At 41.2% G+C, this 24669-nt stretch overlaps 1 protein-coding gene across 1 annotated transcript in view; it reads left to right on the forward strand.

Annotated features, from left to right (window-relative positions):
- The first annotated feature begins 5334 nt into the window (after positions 1-5334).
- Wdr11 (WD repeat domain 11) overlaps positions 5335-24669 on the forward strand; it is a 45374-nt gene continuing 26039 nt past the window's right edge. Inside the window, exons 1-11 of the mRNA XM_021167159.2 lie at positions 5335-5529; positions 6449-6560; positions 11314-11467; positions 12725-12898; positions 15277-15463; positions 17350-17515; positions 17964-18078; positions 18784-18979; positions 19263-19363; positions 22563-22739; positions 23677-23761. Coding sequence (XP_021022818.1) covers positions 5444-5529; positions 6449-6560; positions 11314-11467; positions 12725-12898; positions 15277-15463; positions 17350-17515; positions 17964-18078; positions 18784-18979; positions 19263-19363; positions 22563-22739; positions 23677-23761 — 1553 coding nt within the window. The 5' untranslated portion in view covers positions 5335-5443. The remainder of the gene's footprint in view (positions 5530-6448; positions 6561-11313; positions 11468-12724; positions 12899-15276; positions 15464-17349; positions 17516-17963; positions 18079-18783; positions 18980-19262; positions 19364-22562; positions 22740-23676; positions 23762-24669) is intronic.

Below are 24669 nucleotides of genomic sequence, written 5' to 3' on the forward strand. Positions count from 1 at the left end.
GAAGAAGAAGAAGAAGAAGAAGAGGAAGAGGAAGAGGAAGAGGAAGAGGAAGAGGAAGAGGAAGAGGAAGAGGAAGAGGAAGAGGAAGAGAAGAAGAAGAAGAAGAAGAAGAAGAAGAAGAAGAAGAAGAAGAAGAAGAAGAAGAAGAAGAAGAAGAAGAAGAAGAAGAAACAAAACATAAACAAACAAACTGGAAAAAAAACCAAACCATAATGGAAATTTAAGCTTGATTCTCATGGAGAATTAATTTTCATAACTACCATGTTCTTCTACAAATGTGAAATGTTAATTTCTGTTTTTATTTTCTAATGTTTATTGAAACCCTCTGCATTAATGAAACAAACACAAGGAACTTGGCACATGGCAAATTCAGGTATTTGTCCATTGATTTATCTGGCTGGAGATGCCTGGGCAATTCACTTTACCTCAAAAGAGCATCTTAAACAGTCAGAGACAAATTCTCAGTAATTGGTGTACTTGGCAGACACCTGCCCCTGTGTTGTGAGCCAGACACATGAGTCTGGTGGAGAACCAGGGAGCCTCCCAGATATCCAGCTAAGTGGTAGCAGCAAGGGACTTGGGAAGACACAGAGGGGGCTGGAGTATCAGGTCCCCTAAAGGCTCCAAGATGTTGGGAGTAGATTCTGTGAGAGACACACACTAGGGGAAGGCCCCATGTGAGAGCAGGCAGAAGATATGGAGTTAGAGAGAGGATGGATAATGTCTCCTGGGCCTGGCATCTGACTCTACTCCAGGCTGGAAACTGCCCAGACCTCCAGAAAGCCCCACTTCTCTTTATTTTCTGTAACTGGTACCTATCCCACTGACGGGCATGTTATCACACAGAACACTGGAATGCAGTGGTAGCCTGACCCTGCATCCGTGAAAGAACTGCATCTTCCCATTAAAAATATTATTATCTCTGTAATACAAAAGATAGAGGAAGAATAATGAAGGAAGATTAGGAATGATTACATCAAATTCCTACAGTGAGAGAGCAAGAAATGATTAATATTCCCCTGATTTCATAAAAATACTGTATGTGTATTTCTCAAGATACAAGACTCTTAAAAAACAACCTTGGGCCGGGCAGTGGTGGCACATGTCTTTAATCCCAGCACTTGGAAGGCAGAGGCAGGTGGATTTCCAAGTTCGAGGCTAGCCTGGTCTACAGAGTGAGTTCCAGGACAGCCAGTCTACACAGAGAAACCCCGTCTCAAAACAAAACAAAACAAAACAAAACAAAACAAAACAAAACAAAACAAAACAAACCACCCCACAACCTTGGGTGTTTATTCATTTGTGTGATTTCTATAGTTCCATACAATGAACATTTACTTATTTTAAATTTAACCGTAAAACAAAGCACACACATACAGACACAGATATATATATATGCATGTGTGTGGCCATGAAAGGCACCCTATTTTGGTTGAATGAGGCTTATTCCAGTAAACTTATTCCAGTAGGAAACTCTACAAGGGATGGAATAGTGAGCCACATTCCCAGAGACAGGTGCCTGACACCACAGAGCCCCCAGCTCCATAATTCTGTGACTATAAGTCACGCACACAATGTCCCAAACTTCTGGCATTTTGGCTAGAGTCCAACCCCACAGTTATCTGACTGTAGTCAAGTATGCTCCTCCCCATAGTTACCTGGCAACAGCAAGGTAGCCCAGCCCACTCTAAAGGGAGCTGCTTGATCTCTCCTCACTCCATTTAAGCTCTCACCTTTCTTACTCTCATCTCTAGCCCTCCTTCTCTCCCCACACCGCCATGTGGCCATGACCGGCCTCTCTCCCTCTTTCCATCTTCTCTCTTTCTCCTTGCCTTTCTACAATAAAGCTCTAAAACCATAGACTGTCTCTGCTCATCAAGGCCTGCCATGCTTGAACGATGGGACAGGTTTTCCCCTAACGAGCCGTGTCTAACCTCTCTCCAGAAGGCCTTCCTGTGCTCCAGCTATGGACCAGACTAAGGACTCTCACCCTCATGGGAACCACCCAGCACCCTCTCTCTCCCTGCCTTCTCCTCCCTTCGGCTCCAGGACTGACTGAGCAGCCCCTGGGGCCCCCATTTTGTTCTCAGCTCTTCCATGGTGTCCAGCAGTGTCTGGGATGCCTGAGACTGAGAACCTGTTATCTCTGGCCTCTGTGAGGCCCAGAGACCTAGGATTCCCCTTGTCCACCCCCAACAGGCTGGATCCATAGCTTCCCACAGCTGGACACCCATATGTGGAAAGCGTGTGGCAATCCTCTGTGTCTGCCTGCCCAGAGCACCAGAACTCTGGCAGGACGCAGGTTTTCTCCTACTCCCTCTATTCCCCCACACCCACTGCCCCACATGCATGCATGCACACATGCACACATGAACACACATGCACACACTTGTATGCACGCATATATGCATATACCTACTTGAGCTATATAATTCCTTATATTTTAAAAGGTTGTTTGTATAGGTGAGGGCAGCCTAAGTCCCTGCTCCTGTCCAACACTGGCCAGGAAAACTCTTCCTCCGGTCTGCTCGAAATGGATTGAATAAAGACAACCTTCATTTGACAAGTACTTAGAAGGAGGTTTTGTCAAGAGGATTGACATAAACTAGAGGCCAGCCTTGAGCTACATAGTGCATTGTGGGCCACCCTGGAGCTACATAGGGAGTTCCGGGTCAGCCTGGAGCTACACAGTGAGTTCTGGGCCAGCCTGGGGGAAGAGGAAGATGAGAAAAAGAGAGAGAAAGGGATACAGAGTGAGGGAGGGGGAAGGAAGAGGGAGGGGAAGGGGGAAAAGGAAGGGGAAGAGACAGGTAAGGAAGGGAAGGGGAAGAGGGAGAGGAAGGAGAAGAGGGAAAGAGTGAGGGAGAGAGGGAGAGATGCATAGATAGATAGATAGATAGATAGATAGATAGATAGATAGATAGATAGATACATGGTAGACAGAGAGATGATATCCCTTGTAGGCCAATAATTCTTTCAATACTGCCCCTGTATTCATTGAAATGATCTGATAGCCCTCATTTTAAAGCTGGCTGTCATGGTGTTTGTGTCTTGGAGGCTCACAAACCAAATTCGACTCTATTTTCACTCAAATCCTTATCAAGTCTTCTCTTGCAAGCCACACTTTCAAAAAGAAAGGTCTTTATCTGCTAAAATGATATCTTAGAGGAAGCAATGCTGTCACTGAAAACAGCAGGCCTTGTTTTATGCCTATCAGTAAATAAACAAGGAATTATAGGAAGCTAAGTGTTAGGTTAAGGCTTTGTAAATGTTTGGTCTAATTTAATCCTTTTCTCTGCCACAATAACAGGGGGAAGGAGTTTGTATTAGTACAGTTTCTATCTCTCTGACAGAACACATTGGTCAAGGCAACTTATGAAAGACAGAGTTTATCTGGACTTACAGTTCTGGAGGGATAAGCATCAATCAAGGCAGGGAATTAAGGCAGCAGGCAAGATGGAGGAACACATGAGAACTACATTTCAAACCACAAGCAGAAAGCAGAGAAAACAAACTTGAGATGGTCTATCTAAGCCTTTAAACTCTCAAAATCTGTCCCCAGTGACATACTTCCTCCATCCGGGCCAGACCTCCTGGACCTACGAAACAACCGACAACTGAAAACCAAATGCTCTAATGCTCAGGATGGTGAGGGACATCTCACTGAAGCCAGCACAGAGGCTGAAAGGAGTTAAAGATGCTTCTCAGAGTCACAATGAATGCCCTAAAGCCCTCAGTAACACAGACCTTCCATGAGCCCCTTGAAGATGCAGGAGAAGAGGGACATTCATGTAGATTTTTACATATGCAAGCACTGAGCAGGACTATCAGCAGGGTTCCAAGAGTCATCATGCTATCCAGTTCAGTAACTAAAAATACAGATGAAATCTACATATATAGTAAAGAATATCAAAAGAACAACTCACCAACGTTTGTTTCATTTCATCATTTTAAAAGATTTCCTTTAATTTCAACTATGTGTTTATGTGAGGGTATGTTCTTGTGTAGGAGCAGGAGCACAAGAGTCTAGAAGGGTGTGAACCCTGGGAGTTGGAGTTACAGGTGGTTGTGAGCTGTCCCACTCTGGTGCTGGAGAACACACTTAAGTCCTCTTAACTGCAGCCTTTGACTTTGCTGGGAATATTTGCTTAGCCAAATGACTCAAGGTTCCTGTTGACATTTATGGAACAACAGTGGCTTTTTTATATACATCTTATATATTTTAATATAAATCTTATATATAAATATTGTAATATAATCTATATATGAACATAGTATGTATTTATATTATGTATGTATATTTTATAATATGACATATTATAATACATAATTTATATAATATATTGTGCTATATATCATATAATATACATATTATAAAATATATTTCTATATTATATGTTTATTCAATACATACTTTTATATATTTTATATAAACATTATATAATATATATATGAAAAGGAACTTCAATTTATAATAAACGAAGAATACTTATAACTCAGAAGTAAAAAGACAAAGTGAGCTAAAATATCCCAATAGGGTATTTTTTAAAATAATTACAAATGGCTAAACAGCTGCTAAAAGACTACTTACTGAGTCCTCCTCACCTCACTTGTGTGTTGGCCAGATTTCCAAATTGAAACAAGCACCCGAGATACTCAGTCTCTAAAGGACAATATCTCGGAGCTTCTAGTCCATGCCTGGTTTGCCCCATTGTTCTCGAACCTATACCATGGTGGCAATGCACAGCAAGATGGCAAAACCTTTCACTTCATGGCTGGGGCCACAAAAAATAAGGAGGAAAAGACCAGGGTCCAACAATTCCCTTCAACATCACCTCCCACCCCAACCTGGGCACTTCTCCTAGTGATATAAAAACCTCCCAATGGGCCCTTCTTCCTAAAGTAGGGGAAATCACGTTTTTAATACACGGTCCTTTGGGAGCTAGTTATGCAAATCCTAGTAGCCAGGATAGTTATCACATAATAAAAAGAGAACAAACATTAGTGAGCATTAGTGAGTAGAGAGTCACTGTGTCTTCTCATGCACGATCCTTCTACAACAAACAGTGGCTGGCAATGGTAGTTGCCCTAAATTAATATATCAAAGGCAGAAAAGCAAATTGGGAGTTTTACTGTTTTGTTTTCACGATTTCCAGCAATCTTTCTCCCAAAAGGAAGAAAGCTGATGCGGCTGGTAGCAGAACTCCTCTTCCATGCTTAGCTCCAACCTGCACTCCAAGGGATTCACTTGAGTTTCGGAACTTTGGAGAGGGAGGAACCTAGAAGTCCTAGTTCCTGGAGAGACGACGGACTCTTGGAAGGAGGAACCTGGGATTTCACGGAACCCGACTGCTGGCGCGGACGCGCTACCCGGACTTTGGAACGGAAGAGCTGCGCGTGTCGCTTCCTGCCTGCCAGTGGGGAGGGCCGGGGTGCCGCCGCGATGTTACCCTACACCGTAAACTTCAAGGTGTCGGCGCGCACCCTCACCGGGGCTCTCAACGCGCACAACAAGGCGGCGGTGGACTGGTGAGGGCAGTGCTTCCGGCCTCGGCCGCAGTTCGCGAGGGGACGGGGAAGAACACTGGGCTTCCGGTTTCCCTCGCCTAGACCGCGGCCAGCGTCTCGCAGCTCGCAGATTTGCTTTTAGCTGAGACATTTGTGTTGTATAAGTCGCAAATGCCCGGAGCCGGCAGTTCCTCGGTGCAGACAGTTTCCGTCCTGGGTTCTTTCTCCGCATCTCATTCCTTTACTGTCCCCATTTCCTCTTCCCCAGCCTGCACCCGGGAGGGCTTCTCTCCTTGTCTCCTTATCTCTTCCTGGTCCTGACTCTGTCTTACTCTTTCAGACTCCTCTTTTTTACTTAGATGCATTCAACAATGCCCCAAACTGTGTCCTGTCACCTACTCCCACTTTTATCTTTACTGGTTCCCGTGAAGCACGGCCTCTCCACAGCGAGTTCTCTTTCCACAGTAAAATAACTCCCAAGTTCTGAGAACTATGTGAGACAAATCCTATGACTGTTGTGCTAGGAATGTTGCTTCGGAGGCTGAAACCTCTCATGTACTTTTTTATCTGATTGAAAGGACTAAGACTAGTCACTCATCCTAGGGACATTGTGGAGTCTATGTTGTTATATATATATAAAAAATGTTATTAAATGCTGAATAAGACAGCGTGTGTTCATACAAAACCAGCCCAGATTGGTTTTGCACATCAGAGCTCTTTGTAGATATCTTTTAGAACTGTTGATCTGAGTGAAAATGAGTCTCAATAAATATTTGTAAACTTAGCTGGGGGTGTTTTGTAAATGGAACAATATCACAAGCCTTTCACTTTAAGAAGTACTACTAATAATGGCACATGTGAACTAGATTCGTTTATGATAGGCAAGGGGAAAGTTGAGTCGCTTTGTTTTATAGTTACATTTTAACACTTGTTTCACCAGGGGCTGGCAAGGTTTAATTGCATATGGATGTCACTCACTGGTGGTAGTGATCGATTCCAATACTGCCCAAACTCTACAAGTTCTAGAAAAACATAAAGCTGATATTGTTAAGGTAAGTTAAATCGCACATCAGCCCCATAACCTCAAGTTTAATACATCATCAGGTCCTCATTAAGTTATAGATACAAATACAATTATCTAGGGTTGCCTAGCATTTACATACCCATGACTTAATGTCAATCCAGAATGCATTGTTAAGTGCTAGTTCTGGGGCACTTTGAAAAGGTGAGTGGAAATACCAGTTCTGTCATTTACCATAGCACCCCCTCGTCCATTAGTTTTGAACACTGACTACCATGTGCTAAGAATATATAAAGTGTAACTGTCTTTGTGGGTGTGAGTCTCACTGTGGTTTTGATTTGTGATTTCATGGTGAATATAATTTGTGATTTCATGAACATCTTTTCATAGACTTGCTGGTTATTTGTGGGTCTTTGTAAAAGTCCTGTGACCGATTGTATATGCTCTGCCCAGGGAGTGGCACTATTAGAAGGTGTGGCCCTGTTGGAGTAGGTGTGTCACTGTGGATGTGGGCTTTAAGACCCTCATTCTAGCTGCTTGGAAGTCAGTGTTTTGCTAGCAGCTTTCAAATGAAGATGTAGAACTCTCAGCTCCTCCTGTACCATGCCTGCCTGGACTCCGCCATGCTCCCACCTTGATGATAATGGACTGAACCTCAGAACCTGTGAGCCAGCCCCAATTAATTGTTGTCCTTATAAGAGCTGCCTTGGTCATGGTGTCTATTCACATTAGTAATTAAGTAACTAAGAAAAATGCCTACTCTGATTCTTGGCCCACTTTGAAATGTGTTGCCTTGTTACTATAAAATTGTGACCTGAATGAGCCCCTTATCAGATGCATGACCTGCAGATATTTACTCTTATTATTTGGTCTTCTTTTCATTTCTTTTGACAGTGCCTTTTCAAGAACAAATGGTTTTAATTTTGATATAATTTATTCTTTATTTTACTTTTCCATTTATTTGTGCTATATCCAAGGAATCACTGGTTTCTCCAACATCAAGCAATTTACAAGTTTATTTTTAGCTTTTTATTTTAGTCCTTGATAAATTTTAAGTTAATTTTTGTATCTGGTATGAAGTTGAGGGAAAATATATCATAGGACATATTCACTTATGTCCTATGGTCTTGATAAACTCACTTATTAGAACTAGTAATTTTGGGCTGGATTTTTAGACATAGGTATAAACATGACATCTGCTAAGCAGAGCAATTTAATTCAGTAATCTTTACTTGCTTATTTTTGTTTTTCTTTCCATATTGCATTGGCCAGGACCTCTAACTTCAATGAGTCAGAATGCTAAGTGGTACTTCTATAGCTTAGGGGAAGGCATCCAGGCTTTCATTAAGTTTTATATAAAGTAGAGAGGTTTTAATTTGAGGTTTTCAGGGAGAGAAGTGTTATCACCCCTCCCCTTTCTCTTTCCTCTTTTGTCTTTTCTGGAGTTTTATTTATGTGTAGATTTGGGCTTCAATTTGATAAGTCTGTTTTCTTTTGAACCTGAAGAAATTATTGTCAATTCTTGAAGTGAATATCTTGGTTAATTTTATCAGCTTTTTGTTGGTGTGAGGAAATATTTTGCCTTTGGTTCTTTTGTTTGTTTGTTTTGTTTTAAATACTCTCAAAGGACATAAGACTTCTGGGTTGGTAGCTTAATTTTCTAGAAGTAATTTTAAAATACCACTTCATTATCTTATAGTTCACATCACTCATGAGAAATTCTTTCTTGGGTTCTTTCTATGAATTGTACCTTCCTATGTTCTCTCTGTTGTCTGTAGCTGGGTGTGCATAGTTGATTATGCAGACGTTTATAAAAGTGTCTTAGAAGTTATGTAAATAGACCTCAGTGCTGTAACTTCATACATGCACACACATTTCTTCTTATTCAGAGTAATTATATCCCATAATGTCATTGCAGACATGGAGTTAGGAAATACTAAATCATTGTTTTCTAAGCAGTCAGCTTCCTGTGAGCCACTGGACACATATTGTATCACCTCAGCAGTGCATAACCTTTGTGTATTCCTGTTCCTACCTAAATTGAATTCATTACCAACAGCTGCATCTCTGAACAGAGCTCCTTCACACTTTTTTCCGGTTAGGCACATTGTAACCTCTTGCATGCAGCCACAGTAAGGAGCAGTGTGCTAGGGACCATTTTAAATAAGATAGCCAAGAAAAAGCCCAAATATGGAAAACAGTGGTAAAGCTCTGAGATGGACACTTATTTGCACCGTTAGGAGTGACGTAAGGATTCCTTATTGTCCCACAGCTGGTTACGTGCATGTGTTGGTCAACTCTGGTTAGTCACCACTCTGTCCTTGTCTGCAAATGCCCTATACGTATTGGCTTTGAGCTTATAAACACATGATATCAGGTAGCTGAGTTCATATTTGCAAACTCCATACAATATAAGCTATTAGATTTACCTGTATGTAGACAGTATATATAATATACATGGTATTCAAATGTAAATATATACATATGTATACACACACACACATGTACACATTTATTAAAAAGAGTTTTACCTGAGGAGTTGAAAGATCAGTAAAATTAGTATTCAGAAAACTTTCATTTTCATCTTCTCCATAAATTCTGTTGTAATTTGTTACATTTCTTTTCTACTTTGGCATTCACTATATATGGTTGTTTCTAGGTGCACACACATGTATGATGACCTATGTTTCTGTATATTTGAAGATTCTATAATGTTTATGTATTAAACACACTGAACAGCAGATTTGGAATCTACTCTCTGGTTATGGAATAGAAGTGCAAGGCCTCTGTGGTCTGTTCTGTGGAGCTATCCATGGGCTGGTCATAGTGAAATAAGTGGAGTAGTTACACATCATACAATGGCAGGGTGCTGAGAGAGACAGAAGGTAGTCCCGGGCATCAGGGGGTCGCCAGGGAAAGCTGCGGCTGATGGTGATGACTATGAGATGTGTCTCTTCCTCTGACTATTTAATGTTCAAGGATGTGATCAGATTTACCATACAGTTCTGGTAGGATTTTATTTTTAATTTGTGTTTGTGATGCTGGGTAGGGCCTTGTACAAACTCACCATGTATACTACCACTGAACCACACACTCAGCTCTTATCTTATTGGTTAAAATTTTAAGACAGGATGCTGCTGCATTGCCCAGGCTGGCCTTGAGCTTGGAGTCCTCCTTCCTCCGCCTCCAGAGTATCAGGAATTATTAATGCACCAACAGGCCAAGACTTATTTTTATATTTTAATGATTTGGCATGTTTATATGACTTGTGTGTGCATGTGTATATTCATGTTTATGTTTGTGTACATGTGTTATGGGGCTGTCTTAGTTGGGATTCCTATGTGATAAAACACAACTAAAAGCAACTTGGGGAGGAAAGAGCTGATTTCATCTCATGGTTTGTAGTCCATCATGCAGGGAAGTCAGGACAAGAACAAAAAGGCAATAGCCATGAGGCAGGAAGTGATGCCTCTGCTATGGAAGAATACTGCTTACAGACTTGCTTCTTGCGGCTTGCTCAGCCTGCTTTCCTACGGTACCCAAGACCAAGAGCCTAGGAGTAGCACCATCCACAGTGGGTTGCTCCATCCACATAAATCATCAATCAAGAAAATGTTCTACAGGCCAATCTAATTTTCTCAAATTTCTCAATTGATGTTCCTTCTTCTTAAATGACATAAAACTAGCCAGCACAAGTACTGTGTGTGCATATATATGTGAAGCCCAGAGGTTGACACTGGATGTCTTACACAGTTGCTATCCATCTTATGTACTGGGGGCAAGGTCTCTTGCCGAACTCAGAAGTCACTAACTTGAAAAGTCTAGCTATCAAGCTTGGCCAGAGAGCTCCTGTCTAGAATTCCAGTCCAGATGCTGTGCCCACCCAGCATTTGTATGGGTGCTAGTGATCTCTGGTCCTCATAGGCAGCAAGCACTTTACCTATTGAACCATTTACTTCAGCTTTATTTTTTTTTAACTTTTAATACGAATTTTAATTATAGAGCATACACTTTATTTAAAGAAAGTATTCTTTCTGAAAGCATACTGCTAGAGGTTTGCAAGGTTGTTTATTCCTTTTTCCCTCCAAAAGTTTTTAGATCTCTAATTTTTTTCTTTCTACTTAGGATAATAGAATGTAGAAAAATGTTCTTCTTACCCATTAATGATTTTAGATGCTTTGCCAAAATTAAGTTTTAGGAAAACCAAGTTCCAAGATGGCCTGGGATTTGATGACCTAGGCATTTGAAAAATTCTGTTGTTTTCATATCTGATGTCACCAAAATACTTAAGCTCTGCCTCATTGTTTACATCTTACAGGCATTGTGGTTTTTAAAAAATTAAGTACAATATTTAAAACTAAATAATGAGCCGGGTGTGGTGGCACACGCCTTTAATCCCAGTACTTGGGAGGCAGAGGCAGGCGGATTTCTGAGTTCAAGGCCAGCCTGGTCTACAGAGTGAGTTCCAGGACAGCCAGGGCGATACAGAGAAACCCTGTCTCGAAAAACCAAAGAAAGGAAGGAAGGAAGGAAGGAAGGAAGGAAGGAAGGAAGGAAGGAAGGAAGGAAGGAAGGAAGGAAGGAAGGGAGAGAGAGAGAGAGAGAGAGAGAGAGAAAGAGAAAGAGAAAGAGAAAGAGAAAGATGTTTAAGTTTCAGAATTAATACTAGTTTCCTACTTTGTCATACCAAACTTTTTTAATCGTCTGAATGGTTACTGTTTTGTGAGAATGCTGCCCAGTGTCCTGTGGTGCAGTGAGGTTGACCCAATCTCTCCTCCCCACAGGTCAGGTGGGCCAGGGAGAACTATCACCACAACATCGGCTCTCCATACTGCCTGCGCTTGGCTTCTGCGGATGTCACTGGGAAGATCATTGTCTGGGATGTCGCAGCCGGAGTAGCCCAGTGTGAGATCCAAGAGCACGTGAAGCCCATCCAAGGTGCGGAGCCCCTCCCTTCCTCTCAGACCAGTCTGTCCGTGTTTCTCTTTCCATGTGCTTGATTTGGTTATTTCCAGGTTAGCTCTTGAAGGTGTCAGCCTAGTACTGAGAGGCACTGACCATTCTTTTCCTCTGAATATACTGTTAGACAGTATTGCCTTACATGTGAACTGATTCTTACCATAGTAAAACTCATCAACTTCAGTGTTCGCCTCAGCTACATTGTTGAGATTCTCAAGCTTCCAAAGCATATACTATCAGGTACTCTTGTCTGCAGTTGCAGTGAAATAGCTGTCAGCACTGAATGATAAAGCGATAGAGATTAACAAACTCGTATTCTCACATTCCTAAGAGTTGCTTGTTTTTTCTTTTAGTGTTAGTCCTCTAAAATGATTACAGCATTCTTTAGACAAGTCTTTGAGAAGGGATCCTGCTTGTCTGGAAAAGAATATGCATATGTGAGGGATCTGGGGGAATGTGCGTGGGTGGAGTTGGGTACAGGTGTATGTACAGGTATATGCCTGCAGTGTGGAGGACAGAGGACAATCCCACGTCAGGCCTTAGGTGCCTCCCACATTTCGTTTGAGACAGTTTCTAGTTGACCCAGAACTTTATCACACAAGCTGGGCTAGCAGGGCTAGCTGGCTAGTGTGCTTCTGGGGTTCTTCCTGACTCTGCCCCTATCAGCCATAACAATGCTACAGTTACAGGTAGGTGCACCTCTGCTGGCTCTGCACATAGGCTCTGGTGATCTGAACTCAAGTCTCCATGGATGCAGGACAAGCACTTTAACTACTGAGCTATCTCCCCAGCCCTGAATAAATTTTCAATTGATGATTTTAAAAATATCTATTGAGTACTTAACTATGTACTAAGTACTAAGAGACATTGTTGTTCTAAGATATTTATTGTTTTTGAAAAATCAGGAAAAGCTTCAGTGTTATCAAGTAACTTCACAAAAGCATTAGTGAAGTGTGGTAGCTTGGTCATGCCTAGGAAAGTCTCAGATCCTGAGTTTATAGTTTCAGATAATGATTATTGTATATTTTCTTTAAAAGTAGTATCTCAGGGTAGTTTAGATGTGAACCAAATAACTTGATTCTATGTAAAACTAACTTGATAGTGCATATATATGTCACACTTGGGGAGGTATTGGATTTGAAGAGTTATACACGCTGGCCACCTTGTCCTTGACACTTTCCAGACATTTTGGAATGATGTCCTATGGTGTGGCCCGTACCTCTCTGGTCTTTACAGATGTGCAGTGGCTGTGGAATCAGGACGCTTCCCGGGACTTACTGCTTGCTATCCACCCACCAAATTACATCGTGCTGTGGAATGCAGACACTGGCACCAAACTGTGGAAGAAGAGCTATGCAGATAACATCCTTTCTTTTTCTTTTGACCCTTTTGATCCTTCACATTTAACTTGTAAGTATAATTTTGTGTGAAAAATGAGTTACAGGAGGTACTAAACATAAAACTAGTGCTGCATACACAAAGTAAACGTTCTATGCCTTCAATAACTTAAATGTGAACACTGAGGAGAAGCACAGCACATCTTCACATGGCTGCAGTTCCCAATCTGCATACTGAATTGTGACCCCGCACTGTTTGAGGTACTTTGTGTGTTGGGAATGTATGGCAGCAAGCCATGCACACATTGAATTCATGGCTGAATGAATAGTATTGGACTAGCTTGGGACAGAGAACTACTGCATTATTCTAGTTCAGACTTCCATAGACGTCGTTTAAAAAACTTGAATCAGGGATTTCATTTAATCTGTAGCCTGAGCTCTTGCTTTTAAAACTATCATTCCAATTAATGCTATTTCATGTAAAAGACAAATTACACTTAAGAGAATTTTTTTTGCAGAAGTGGCTTTTGCCAACATTTTGTTTTGTGGGTCAGATGATCTAAAAATAAGATTTGTTTTAGACTGGTGTTTGTGTAGTTTATTATTTAGAAAGTACTCCGTATGCAGTGATTCAACAAATACTGCTTTACCTAGTGTTTCTATCCTGGGAACTGAGATGGAGTTTCCCAACGGCGTGGAGTTAGTGTTCTAGTGAAAGGCAGGCAGACTATAAACGGAACGAATGAGTTTATAAGGTGTAGTGTTTAGAAGATGTTAAGTCGGGGCTGGAGGAGTGGCTCTGCAGTTAAGAAGATGTACTGTTGTAGCAGAGGACCCTAGCTCAGTTCCTGGCACTCATATTGGATGGCTCACAGCCTCCTGCAAATCCAGCTTCGTAGGATTCAGCAGCTGCACTCAGGAGGGTCACAAACACACACACTCAAAATAAATCTTGAAAAGGTGATCAGTGATACTAAGAAGGAAAAATCAGCTGAGGGAGATGGAGTAGAATGGGGACTAAGAGTTGTCAAGTTTTATTATGTTAGTGGCCAGAGCAAGCTTTATTTTATAATGATTAGAGGCTTGAAGGACGCAGAGAAATGGCTGTAGTTAATAGTGTTTCCCCTGGATTTAAATGTTTCCAAATTCTGATTTTATCTAACAGTATTTATTAAGCGAGGCAGTGTATGTGTGTGTGTATGTTGAAAGAGAAAGAAAATTAAAAGTTTAAATGAGAGCATGGCTATAAAAATAAAGTCAATACATTGCATTCAGGCCTGTCTTTGTATACTTGTACACACCCACTAATTGGTTTGCTGACAAATTCAGGGCTGTAGGACACAGTCAGACAAGTTCATTATAGTCAGTGGGGGATAAGGGCATGAATGAAGGAAACCAGTGAGACTTTGGCAGATGAATTCTGGAACCTGCAGGGAGACAAGGATTGGGCTGAGTTTACTGTGTTAACAATGTATCTCTAGATTTGGCTGCTGGAAGCACTGTGTTTGTGCACATATATGTATTACGATTTTGGGAAAAGGTCTCCAGATTGGCCTGAAACCTATGATCCCTGTGACTTAGTCTCTTGACTGCTGGGATTTCTACTTTTCAAGTGTCAGCTGCTCCACTGTTTTGTGTTTAAACTGCACCTAAAGTGCCAGACTTGTCATAGCATTGCTTGGGTCTCTGCCTACAGCAGCTTCACTGATGTCATCAGGATCTTGTACAGGTGCAGTTCCCTGTCAGCTACCCAGTATTGGCCAGCGTGTGGGGTAGATGATATTTCTAAGTCATAAGAAGGTATAAGTTGTGACAATAACTGTAGTGCTGAGATACTTCTGTTTTGTGGACTGGAAGCTTCCATTGGTATTCGGCTTATGTGTGCATATGTGTGTGCATGTGTGTGCACTTGTATATGTATATAAAATTAGGTATAGACATACACATACAAAGAATGCTTTTAACTCAAGGTTCAGGCTGATGTTTGAGAAGAAAAAAATACTTATTAGACTGAGTAGCTCAAAATAGTCATAAAAAATTAGTATCATTAAATGAGATATTTGAGCCTGGCTATGGTGACACCCAGTTTCTTGCATGTGGGTAGTTTTCTTATATGGATTGTACATTCTGAAAAATGCTTGGATGTTGAAAGTATAGGATATAACGGAAAGGAAAGTCTATGCATAGAATTTTCTTTGAAATAACCAATCTTTGTTGCTATGCCAACAATCTTGTAATAGCTTTTTAATATAAGATGCAGTTGAAAAGCTCAGCTTGGAGGTTTCTGATAACTTGTAGGGACCATCTATTTCTGTGTAGTAGCATTACACTGTGTTAGGGATATGACATCGACAGGTCATACTGAAAGCTTATCTTCCTTTCATGGGTTAGAGTAGAGCTGTATGCTACTCGGCTAAGTTTTAATCAGTTCTTCTGCCTCCCTCTGTGTAGTACTCACCAGTGAGGGCATCGTTTTCATCTCAGACTTCTCTCCATCCAAGCCTCCCTCCGGCCCTGGGAAGAAAGTGTACATCTCCAGCCCACACTCCAGCCCAGCTCATAACAAGCTGGCCGCAGCCACAGGAGCCAAGAAGGCTCTTAATAAAGTAAAGATTTTAATCACTCAGGAGAAACCGAGGTGAGTATGGGGTAGGACTGACTAGAGCACACAGCTTCCTCCCTCGCTTCAGAAAGTGGTTGTTTATATGAGCTTTCTCCTTCGTGTCCCCTTGTCGTCGCCTCTACTAACTTTGGATTTAGTAAAGGAGGAGTCCTTTCTGTCCCCTCCCCTGCATCCAGTGTCCTCTTCATTCCACTGGTGTTGAATTTCCTCACTGATGTTAGGTTAAGGTTTATCACTTCCTGATTTAACATGGGAAGATACGAGATGGTTTTAAAGTCATGGTCACTGAGCACGTGAAGGCTGGGGAGCTGGGTTTTCACTTTGAACTACTTCCTCACTCACGTGCTGCTCCGTAGTCAAGAGTCGGTGAACACTTCTGTGCATGTGAAGGTGCTCACTGGCCAGCCTGGCTGAGAGCTGGGTGCTGACAAGGCTCTTACTGAGCAGATCTTTAGCTTTCTTCAGAGTTTCCTGTCCCAGTCTGTGTGGCAGGGTTCTAACATATTTATAGGCTTATTCCAGAGGTGGACAGACGCAGTGTGTCCATCCACCACTTAGTGTAGTGGCGCACATGTCACAGGCAATCTGAAAGTGTGAGCTCTTCAACTGCTGAAGAAACTGCACCTAAGAAAAAAATGTGATGAACTATTTGTGTGCATTACATATAGATTGCTGGCTTTTGCTAGAACTACAATTTTATATATTTTTATAGCTTTAGAAATTTTCTTGGTATTTGTTTTAAAATAGTCTTAATATACAAAGATTATTCTGCTTAGACTGAATAATTATTTGATTTATATGTCAAAGACTTATATGTAAAAGATTGTGCTATAAATACATTTTGAATTTGTAGATAATTACTGTTTTTGTGTATTATGCTGTAGTCTGGTTAAATTACTGGTGCATTTACCTCAAACCCTATGCTGAGATGGTTTAAGATTGCTTTTTAAGTGGCTTAATAGAACTTTATATTTCTGTAGATTCCTTGTCACAAACAAATAATGTCCTCATCTAGCAGACTGCATAGTTTTGTTGTGCTTGCTGTTTTCTGCCACATGATCTTGAGCATTGGAAATGCTTCATTGACCTTTAGCTAAACTGGACTGACCACTTTCACATCCACCAACCCGTGTAGTCTCTCCAGTCCCGGGCATCTGTGCCTTTCTCTCTGTACAGAGGAAGAAACTAGATCCCAATATCACTCAGGCTCACACAGCTTGGGTTGGCAGTCAGGAGGTTAAAGCGATACAGATTCCTCTCTTTCTCCTTATCCACATCAACTCTGTTGTAAACTTCCAAAGCTTCCAGTGTAATTATGTCAGAATATTGAGTGTTTAATAAAAGATACTGAAATGAGTCTTGAAACTCTTCAGAAGCTTAAAAAACAAACCAGGTTTTGTTATATTTGCAGAGAAGAAAGTGGAAGAGAATAAACTTTGTTTAAGGAGGCATTAAACTGTGGAGACAGAGTAGAGGTGGTACCTGCCCCAGGCCACATGGATGGCTCAGTATCTCACAGTCTAGTACTTCTAACTGCAAAGGGAAATAAAGCTGTCTACGCTGTGAGTGCCTGTGTAGCCACCAAAGTTGTCTAGGAAGGCTATCTGAACATACACACAAAACCCCCAAATCAATAATTTACCTTACATAGGTGTCGATGACAAGTTAATCATAATCAGAAGGCTGTGTTGTTTATCTGCTACAAAGATTTACAAACACTGGTGTCTACTTAACCCATGCAATATTTTTGTCATAATTTGGATTCTGAAGGTAACAGAGGTCTGAGTTTTGGCTGCTAATCCATTCTGGTCATCTTAGGCAACAGCTGCTCATTCTTGACAGCTTTTGTGTGCTTGGTCTTGATGCTGACATTGGTGCTGTTCATCTTTTGTTTTTCTCAGTGCTGATTTTGTAGCTCTCAATGACTGCCTCCAGTTAGCCTATCTGCCTTCAAAGAGGAATCACATGCTGCTGCTCTACCCTCGGGAGATTTTAATCCTTGACCTGGAAGTGAATCAAACAGTTGGTGTGATTGCAATCGAGAGAACAGGCGTTCCCTTTCTGCAGGTATCCGCATGGGTCAGCTACGTGCCGCACAGTTAGTAACTGGTCAGGCTTACCTAGAAACTGTGCGGACACTAGGTAAGGGCCAAAATGATGGTGTATGCTTGTAATCCCATCGATTGGGAGGCTGAGACAGGAAGGTCACCATCAATTCAAGGCCAGTCTGGGCTACATAGTGAGCCAGCCACATTTATCTAGGAAGGCTATCTAAACATACACACAAAAAGACCCAAAACAATAATTTAACTTACATAGGTGTCAATGACAAGTTAATTTTAAGTTTGCAAATGGATTTTTAAAAAAATGTTCAATTTGTTATAGCTTAGAGAGTTAAGTGTATATGTTTGTGTCTCCTATGTTGTGCTTATCTTGTTTAAATATGAGTTTGAGTTTCATGGTATATATTTAATGCTCTTTTAGGTTTTAAAAACCAACCTGTTTCTATTTAAAGGTAATACCATGCTCTCAGCGAGATGGCCTGTTTTGCCTACATGAAAATGGCTGCATAACCTTACGTGTCCGGAGGTCTTATAACAGCATCTGTACCACAGCAAATGATGAACCAGGTAGGAGCACATCTCACAGACATGTTAATGGAATTTTTCTTCAAGATGCTTATAAAGTATCACAGGAATTGTGTTGATGACATCCTTGTCTTGAGAAAGTGTTAGACTATAATTACTTGTGTGACATAGGATTGTGCAAATGCCAAGTGCCTCCTTTGTACAGGAGAGAGACAGTACTTTGTCATTCCTTTCTGATATATGCACGCACCAAGTAGATGTGCCTTGTTGTGAATCCATCCTCTGCTGTGTTCCTTTACCTTGTACGCCTTGACTTTTGCGCTGTGGCAGCTTTCATTGTAAAGTGAGATTGGTTACCCAAGTGTTGGATAGATCTTTTGGGGAATAAGATAATGCTTTTGTGAAATGGTCTACTACACATAGACAGAAGAAATTTTATAAAGCCTGGAAGTTTTCAGACTTCTGCAAAGTATAGTCTACAGTGCACTGTTCACTGATGTTCTTCAAAGCATTCTGCCAAAAATGTAAAGACAAGGTATTGTGAGCATCGAGGTTACACTTGCATACAGTTATTAAGTGCATTCTCGCTACAGTGTGAAGGACTGAGTAATAGTAAAACATGAGTCTAGTTTGGGCAGTTTGCTCTGGTGACAAAATGCTGCCCTGTGGCTGAGTTACTTACACTGAAACAGCTGGTAGTTCTTGCTGTGCTTCCTTTCTGGCATCTGAAAGAGACCGTTTCCCCAGATCTAGATCCTGTCCAGGAGCTTACCTATGACTTGAGAAGCCAGTGTGATGCAATCAGGGTGACGAAAACTGTCCGTCCCTTCAGTATGGTGTGCTGTCCTGTTAATGAGAATGCAGCTGCCCTCATAGTAAGCGACGGCAGAGTCATGATATGGGAACTCAAGTCTGCTGTGTGCAGTCGAAATGCACGGAACAGGTGAGGGGATGCATGGGGTCTTGATTTGCCTGGGGTTGCTGTTTTCTGTTTTAATTACCGAATCATATAAAAAGTGGAGGGCCATTTTTTTGTTGGTGGTGGTTGTTTTTTACAAAGCCTTTTTAAAGGACAGAGACACTAGATCACTAGGGGATTATGTTCTGACAGTTGCTTCACTGTGGCCAAGATTAATAACTGCTGCTATAAAAGAATGCCATGCCAGGGGTTGCTGTTTGAGTGCCTGGTGCACACATGTAACCGGATGACCGCTGTATCGTTGCAGTTCCGGTGTGTCTCCTTTATACTCGCCAGTGTCTTTCTGTGGGATTCCTGGAGGAGTGCTACAGAATAAACTCCCAGACCTTTCCCTAGATAATATGATCGGTAAGCTTGTTTCTCTCCTCTAACTTGCACATGAGATATTCTTTTTGAAGTGCAAAATTAATAGAGTGACTGACTTGGCAGGAAAAGTAAAGTGTGAAAATGGTTTTTTCCACCATTTTAGACCACCAGAGTCTAAAATATGTAAGCATGAAGATATCTGATGTGGCTTGGTTAGGCTCTGCAGTTGTTGGATTTAGAAAATTACATCCTTGTAAGATTCTGATCTAAATGAGAGAGAATGCAAGAAAGGGTGCCTGGATTCTGGGTTGAAGGCTCTGCTCTACAGTCTGTCCCTCCTCGGGACCTGCATGTTCTGGGACCCACAGTTTGGCATTAATTACTTGCCTCTCTCTTCTTTCTCTGCTACTGTAATTCAAACTCCAGCCCAGGCTTTGTTCTTGGTCTAAGCCTCACTTAGGTGCTCTTTTTTATAGTCTCTAATATAGGGAGTGAGCCACAGTGTTATTACTGCAAGTTCATCTCTCTCTTCCAGTCCTAAGTGCTACAGGAGCAGGGTAGTGATTCAGTTTGGTATCCTCGGGCTCGGGCTTATGCTTTGTATATGTGCTGTGAAGATTCACTGAAGAAATAAGTTAGCTAAGCAATATTAGAGAAAAGGAAACCTTAGTGGGCATTTTCTCTTTTGGAGAGTCTTGGTTTCAGCAGATATTTATAAATGAAATATCTAGTCATTGCATGATTATGGAGCTAGGATAGGAAAGGAAGAACATTGTCAAATGTTATGAAACTTGAAATTGTAAGACTATAAAATACCAAGCAATGTTGACATCTAATTCTTTTAAAATTATCAACGTGGTTTATAAAGGATTTTCTGCATTGCTATCTTTCCATAATATAAATGAGAATGGATATTATCTAGTGAGTTTTGTTTAAATGCCAGGTAACATACTTCAAAGAATATTACCTCACTGATCATAGTTAAGTCAGCTGATAATGTCTGTGTGATTAGTACTGCACTTAGCTCTGTGCCAAGTTCACGATGCATCTTGTAGCCTGGCAGCATACTTAATACCCCACCCCCCCAATTTCTATATCGAATGGGTCCCAGAGAAGTTGGCAAACATGCCCTTAACCACTCAGCAGTAGATGGGAAGCACATGTAAACCCCGTGATCCTGGCTGCGGAGAAGGCACTTAACTGTAGTCTCCACCCTGACCTTGATGACCTTCCTTGCATCATGATTCATCAGTTGTAGTCTTTTGTTCAGTCACACCGTCTTTTAGTTCTGTTTATTCTGCCAGACAAATCCCTATGAGGAAGTTTAGACAAACTGAGAATGTTGCAGAATTATTTGATTATTAGCAACTTTCCAAGTTTATTGATTTTTGTCTGTTTTTAGTATAAAATATTAAAGTACAAAGAATTATGAATGTGAATGAGCAAAACTAATCCGCAGCATGGGGCCCAGACCCAGATGAGTTTATGTCATTCATGTGCCTGAGTGATACAATCACAGTGTTTAAAACCAAGGGTATTGACTGTCAAGCAGTTTGTGACAACCAAGTTTATTTAATAATAAATGTTAATAAAGATTTGTCAGCTGAACATTTTTTATTACTTTTAATGATTTATTTATCTTTATCTTTATTTTTCATCTTATGTGCATTTTATGTGCACACACCTATACGTGTGTCTGTTTGAGGGCATTCAGTCCTCTGGAACTGGAGTTGCACACAGTTGGGAGTTGCCATGTAGATGCTAGAAATTGAACCTAGGTCTTCTGGAAGAACATCCAGTGCTCTTAACCACTGAACCGTCTCTCTAGCCCACTTGAAAACATTTTAGATAAAACTTTTAATTAAACTTTTAATTTGAAACTTACCAGGTACTTGGCCAAAATGGAAAACAATTCAGTGAGATATGGAGACTGGCTTCTGTTTATTGGGCTTCTGCTCATTGAGAGCTAAGCTGCCCTACTGTGTGAACTGCCTGAGACATGTGACAGTTCCCAGGAGTCTCTCTAAGCTAATCCTGGAACATCTGTCAAACCTCCCTTTTCACAACATTCCACCAGTTGATATCAATTATATGGCCAATCCCAAGGGGTTGTTTTACCTACAATAAATTAATGGGTTTTTTTACTGTAATCACTCTAGACTTCAGAATAGCTTCATAGGATTATACTCAGCTGTTGTTAGTAATTTAGTCTCACAGTGTACATGGATGTCCTCTATTGTGTACTTTTGACAAATCCAGTGCATTTTTAGTGAACAGTCTTGATTTTATTATAGTTATTTTACTTATATTTTCTTAGTTTAGAACTTTACTGGAGTCATTCAATTTGCATAAGCATTAACTATGTAATAGTGCAACTTAATAATTGTCAAGCCTGTAAATCTCAGAACTGTCAAATTTGTAAAATCCCAGAGGTAGGGGCAAAAGGATCGGTTCAAGGCCATCCTGGGCCACACAGCAAGTTCAAGGTCAGTCAGGCTGCAGTCTCAAAACATAGAATCTACAGTGGGACTTTATATGTTGCAAATATTTTTACTGATAAGTTTATTTGTTATTTTACATACTTAAATATAAAGTCGTGAACATTTTGTAGCTGTGATGATATATGAAGGCTTCTCATTAGAAATCCCGAGTTCTTTGGGTGTTTTTTAATTCTTATTAATTTAATGTGTCTTGCCCAGTCCCTCTAGCTGAAAAGCAGCCCTGCAGAAAGGCAGTAAGGCGCATCTCAGTCTGTAGACAGTGCTGTAAGGCAGGGCTTCTGCTCTCGGTGCGTTTCTCCCAGAGCTCTGTCTGAAGCAGTGTTTCTCAGAAGACACAGGTCCCTGAGTTCTGGGTAGCATGACCCTGGAGTATTCTGTTCCGAATCTATTGAAGTAAGCCCTTGAGTTGTCACTGGTGTGACCTGAGGTCCATGGCAACTCTAGAGCTGTTAGGAGCCTGCACAACCAATGGTTCCCAACCTTCCTAACGTGCCTGCCCCCCTACCCCAACCATAACATCACTTCTGCTGCTACTTCATAACTGTCACTTTGCTACTGTTATGAATCATAATGCAATTATCTGTGTTTTCTGATGGTCATAAGCAACCCCTGTAAAGGGTGGTTTGACCCCTGAAGTGGTTGCAACCCACAGGTTGAGAACTGCTGCACTAGAGCGATACTGCACACCTTTGTTTCTAGACCTGGTGAGCAGATTCACTCATGTTTTTATTACATCTCAGGGCAAAGTGCAATTGCTGGGGAAGAACACCCCAAAGGCTCCATTCTGCAGGAAGTGCACCTCAAATTCCTGCTGACGGGACTGCTCTCAGGACTCCCTTCCCCTCAGTTTGCCATCCGAATGTGCCCACCCCTGACCACAAAAAACCTTAAGATGTATCAGCCCCTCCTTGCTGTTGGTGAGTACTAGCCTATTGTTTTGTTAAACTCATTCTATGAAATACTTAAGTTCCTGGTTTCTAGAAAGCTGTTTGTTCTCTTTGGGGATGCTTTAAAAGAAGAAATGGGGTGGGAAAATTATATAAACAATTTCCTTGAAATCTTTTTTTATCCTGTTTCCTGTCTTAGTTTTAATTGCAGTGAGCCCATGTACTTGAGATTATCTCTGTCAGCAAGTTTCTGAAATATCAGGGACTGTCTGGGACAGAAAAGGCTTGAGGCATAGCAATGGCTGTGAGCTGTTGTTTGGGGCAGTGGTAACAGAATGCTGACTCACCAGGTTACCACCAGGGACCCAGTGCCGCGCTCCATGCTCTGTGTGTGTGTGTGTGTGTGTGTGTGTGTGTGTGTGTGTGTGTGTGCGCGCGTGTGTTCTCATCTGACCTCTAAAAGTAGATTTTTGTTATTTGTAGTTTAAAGTGGTTTGGTAACTTACAAATGTAGGCTCAGTGTTGGGTAAGCAGCTCACCTAAGGTCTGAGCCAGAGTCTCTTTAACTTCAGAAGTCATGCTTCACATCATAATATATTGTCCTGTCATGATTTATTTAAAGGAGATAAAACATAGAGCACTCAGGTTAGTTGGTTTTATAGTAAACATTCTGAGTACATAGAGAAAAGTTTAAATTATTATATATATATATTGATTTATAGTTTAAAATCTTACGTCTGTGAAGTTAGGTAATATGTTCTAAGGATACATGTCCCTGAAGTTAGGTAAGATTCCAGAGGACATGAGATTAGCCTCATTCTGATAAGGATGGAAACAAGATTTTCCTTCCTTAATCACTTGTTTTTAAGTATATAATCTGGATGCTTTTGTAGAAGATAGATTTAAGAAAAGACTTTGAGATTGACACCCCTACTAAATCACTGTCATCTTTCCATCCTTTTGAAAGGTACAAGTAACGGTTCTGTCCTGGTGTACCACCTCACCAGTGGTCTGCTGCACAAGGAGCTAAGTGTCCACTCGTGTGAAGTCAAGTGAGTATGGCTGCCACACTGAGATTACAAACAGGATGCCAGAGAAGCTCCACACACCGGCTCGCCTAGGCTTCTTGCACTGATGCTCTGCAGTGGTGTGTGCTGTGGTGACTGATGCGTGTCTAGCTAAGGTTCATTAGGAGTGGGCACTCATTGTCTGCTTTGTGAATTTTTCCTCATTCCAGGTTCTTTTCTCACTGGAAAGGACTGTTGCCAGATTTATACACTTTATTTCTCAGTTTGATTAAGGTCTGTCAGGACTGCTCACTTTTAATTGTTAGTTTGAATATCACCAGACAGGAACTGGGAAGCATTTATTTGATTTCACTGTGTATGCGAGTGCAGGGTGTGGCAAGGCTTTGGAGAGAAGGCCAAGTTAGGAGCAGAGAGCCTCTGGCGTTTGCTTTAGGGTGCCGCTTTATACACACTCGACAGCTTGATTTTGCTGAATGCAGAACTGTTTCCCTTTTTGCCTATGAGTGATAGGCATTATAGAAGTTACATATATGTGCAGTATGCCCAGTGATTTAATGATCTCCTAATGAAAAGACAAGAAAGGTTCTCTGTGTTGTACATTTTGTAATTTAGTCTTGTGTACACTGAAAGCCTTAGTGAATCTAGTGAGCATACTTCAATGTAGTTTTTCTAGATCGAGCAAGGTTAACCTTTAAGTATTACAGCTGGTGATTATCATAAAAATGTCTATTAAGACCACTGCCAATGGCACAGCCCAGGAGACTATTTTTTACTGTCTTGTGTTATTCCTCTCCAGTATCTCTCTGCAAATACATTTACATAATGTCTTCAAGACATTGAACTTGGCAACGTGCAGCACTGTATCTCTTGGCCTCAGGGCCTCAGTTGACCATCCTGGCACTTCTTCCCATGATCTCTGCTGCCACTGTTCT

Source organism: Mus caroli, chromosome 7, assembly GCF_900094665.2.
Source record: "Mus caroli chromosome 7, CAROLI_EIJ_v1.1, whole genome shotgun sequence".
Classification (NCBI taxonomy): Eukaryota; Metazoa; Chordata; class Mammalia; order Rodentia; family Muridae; genus Mus; species Mus caroli.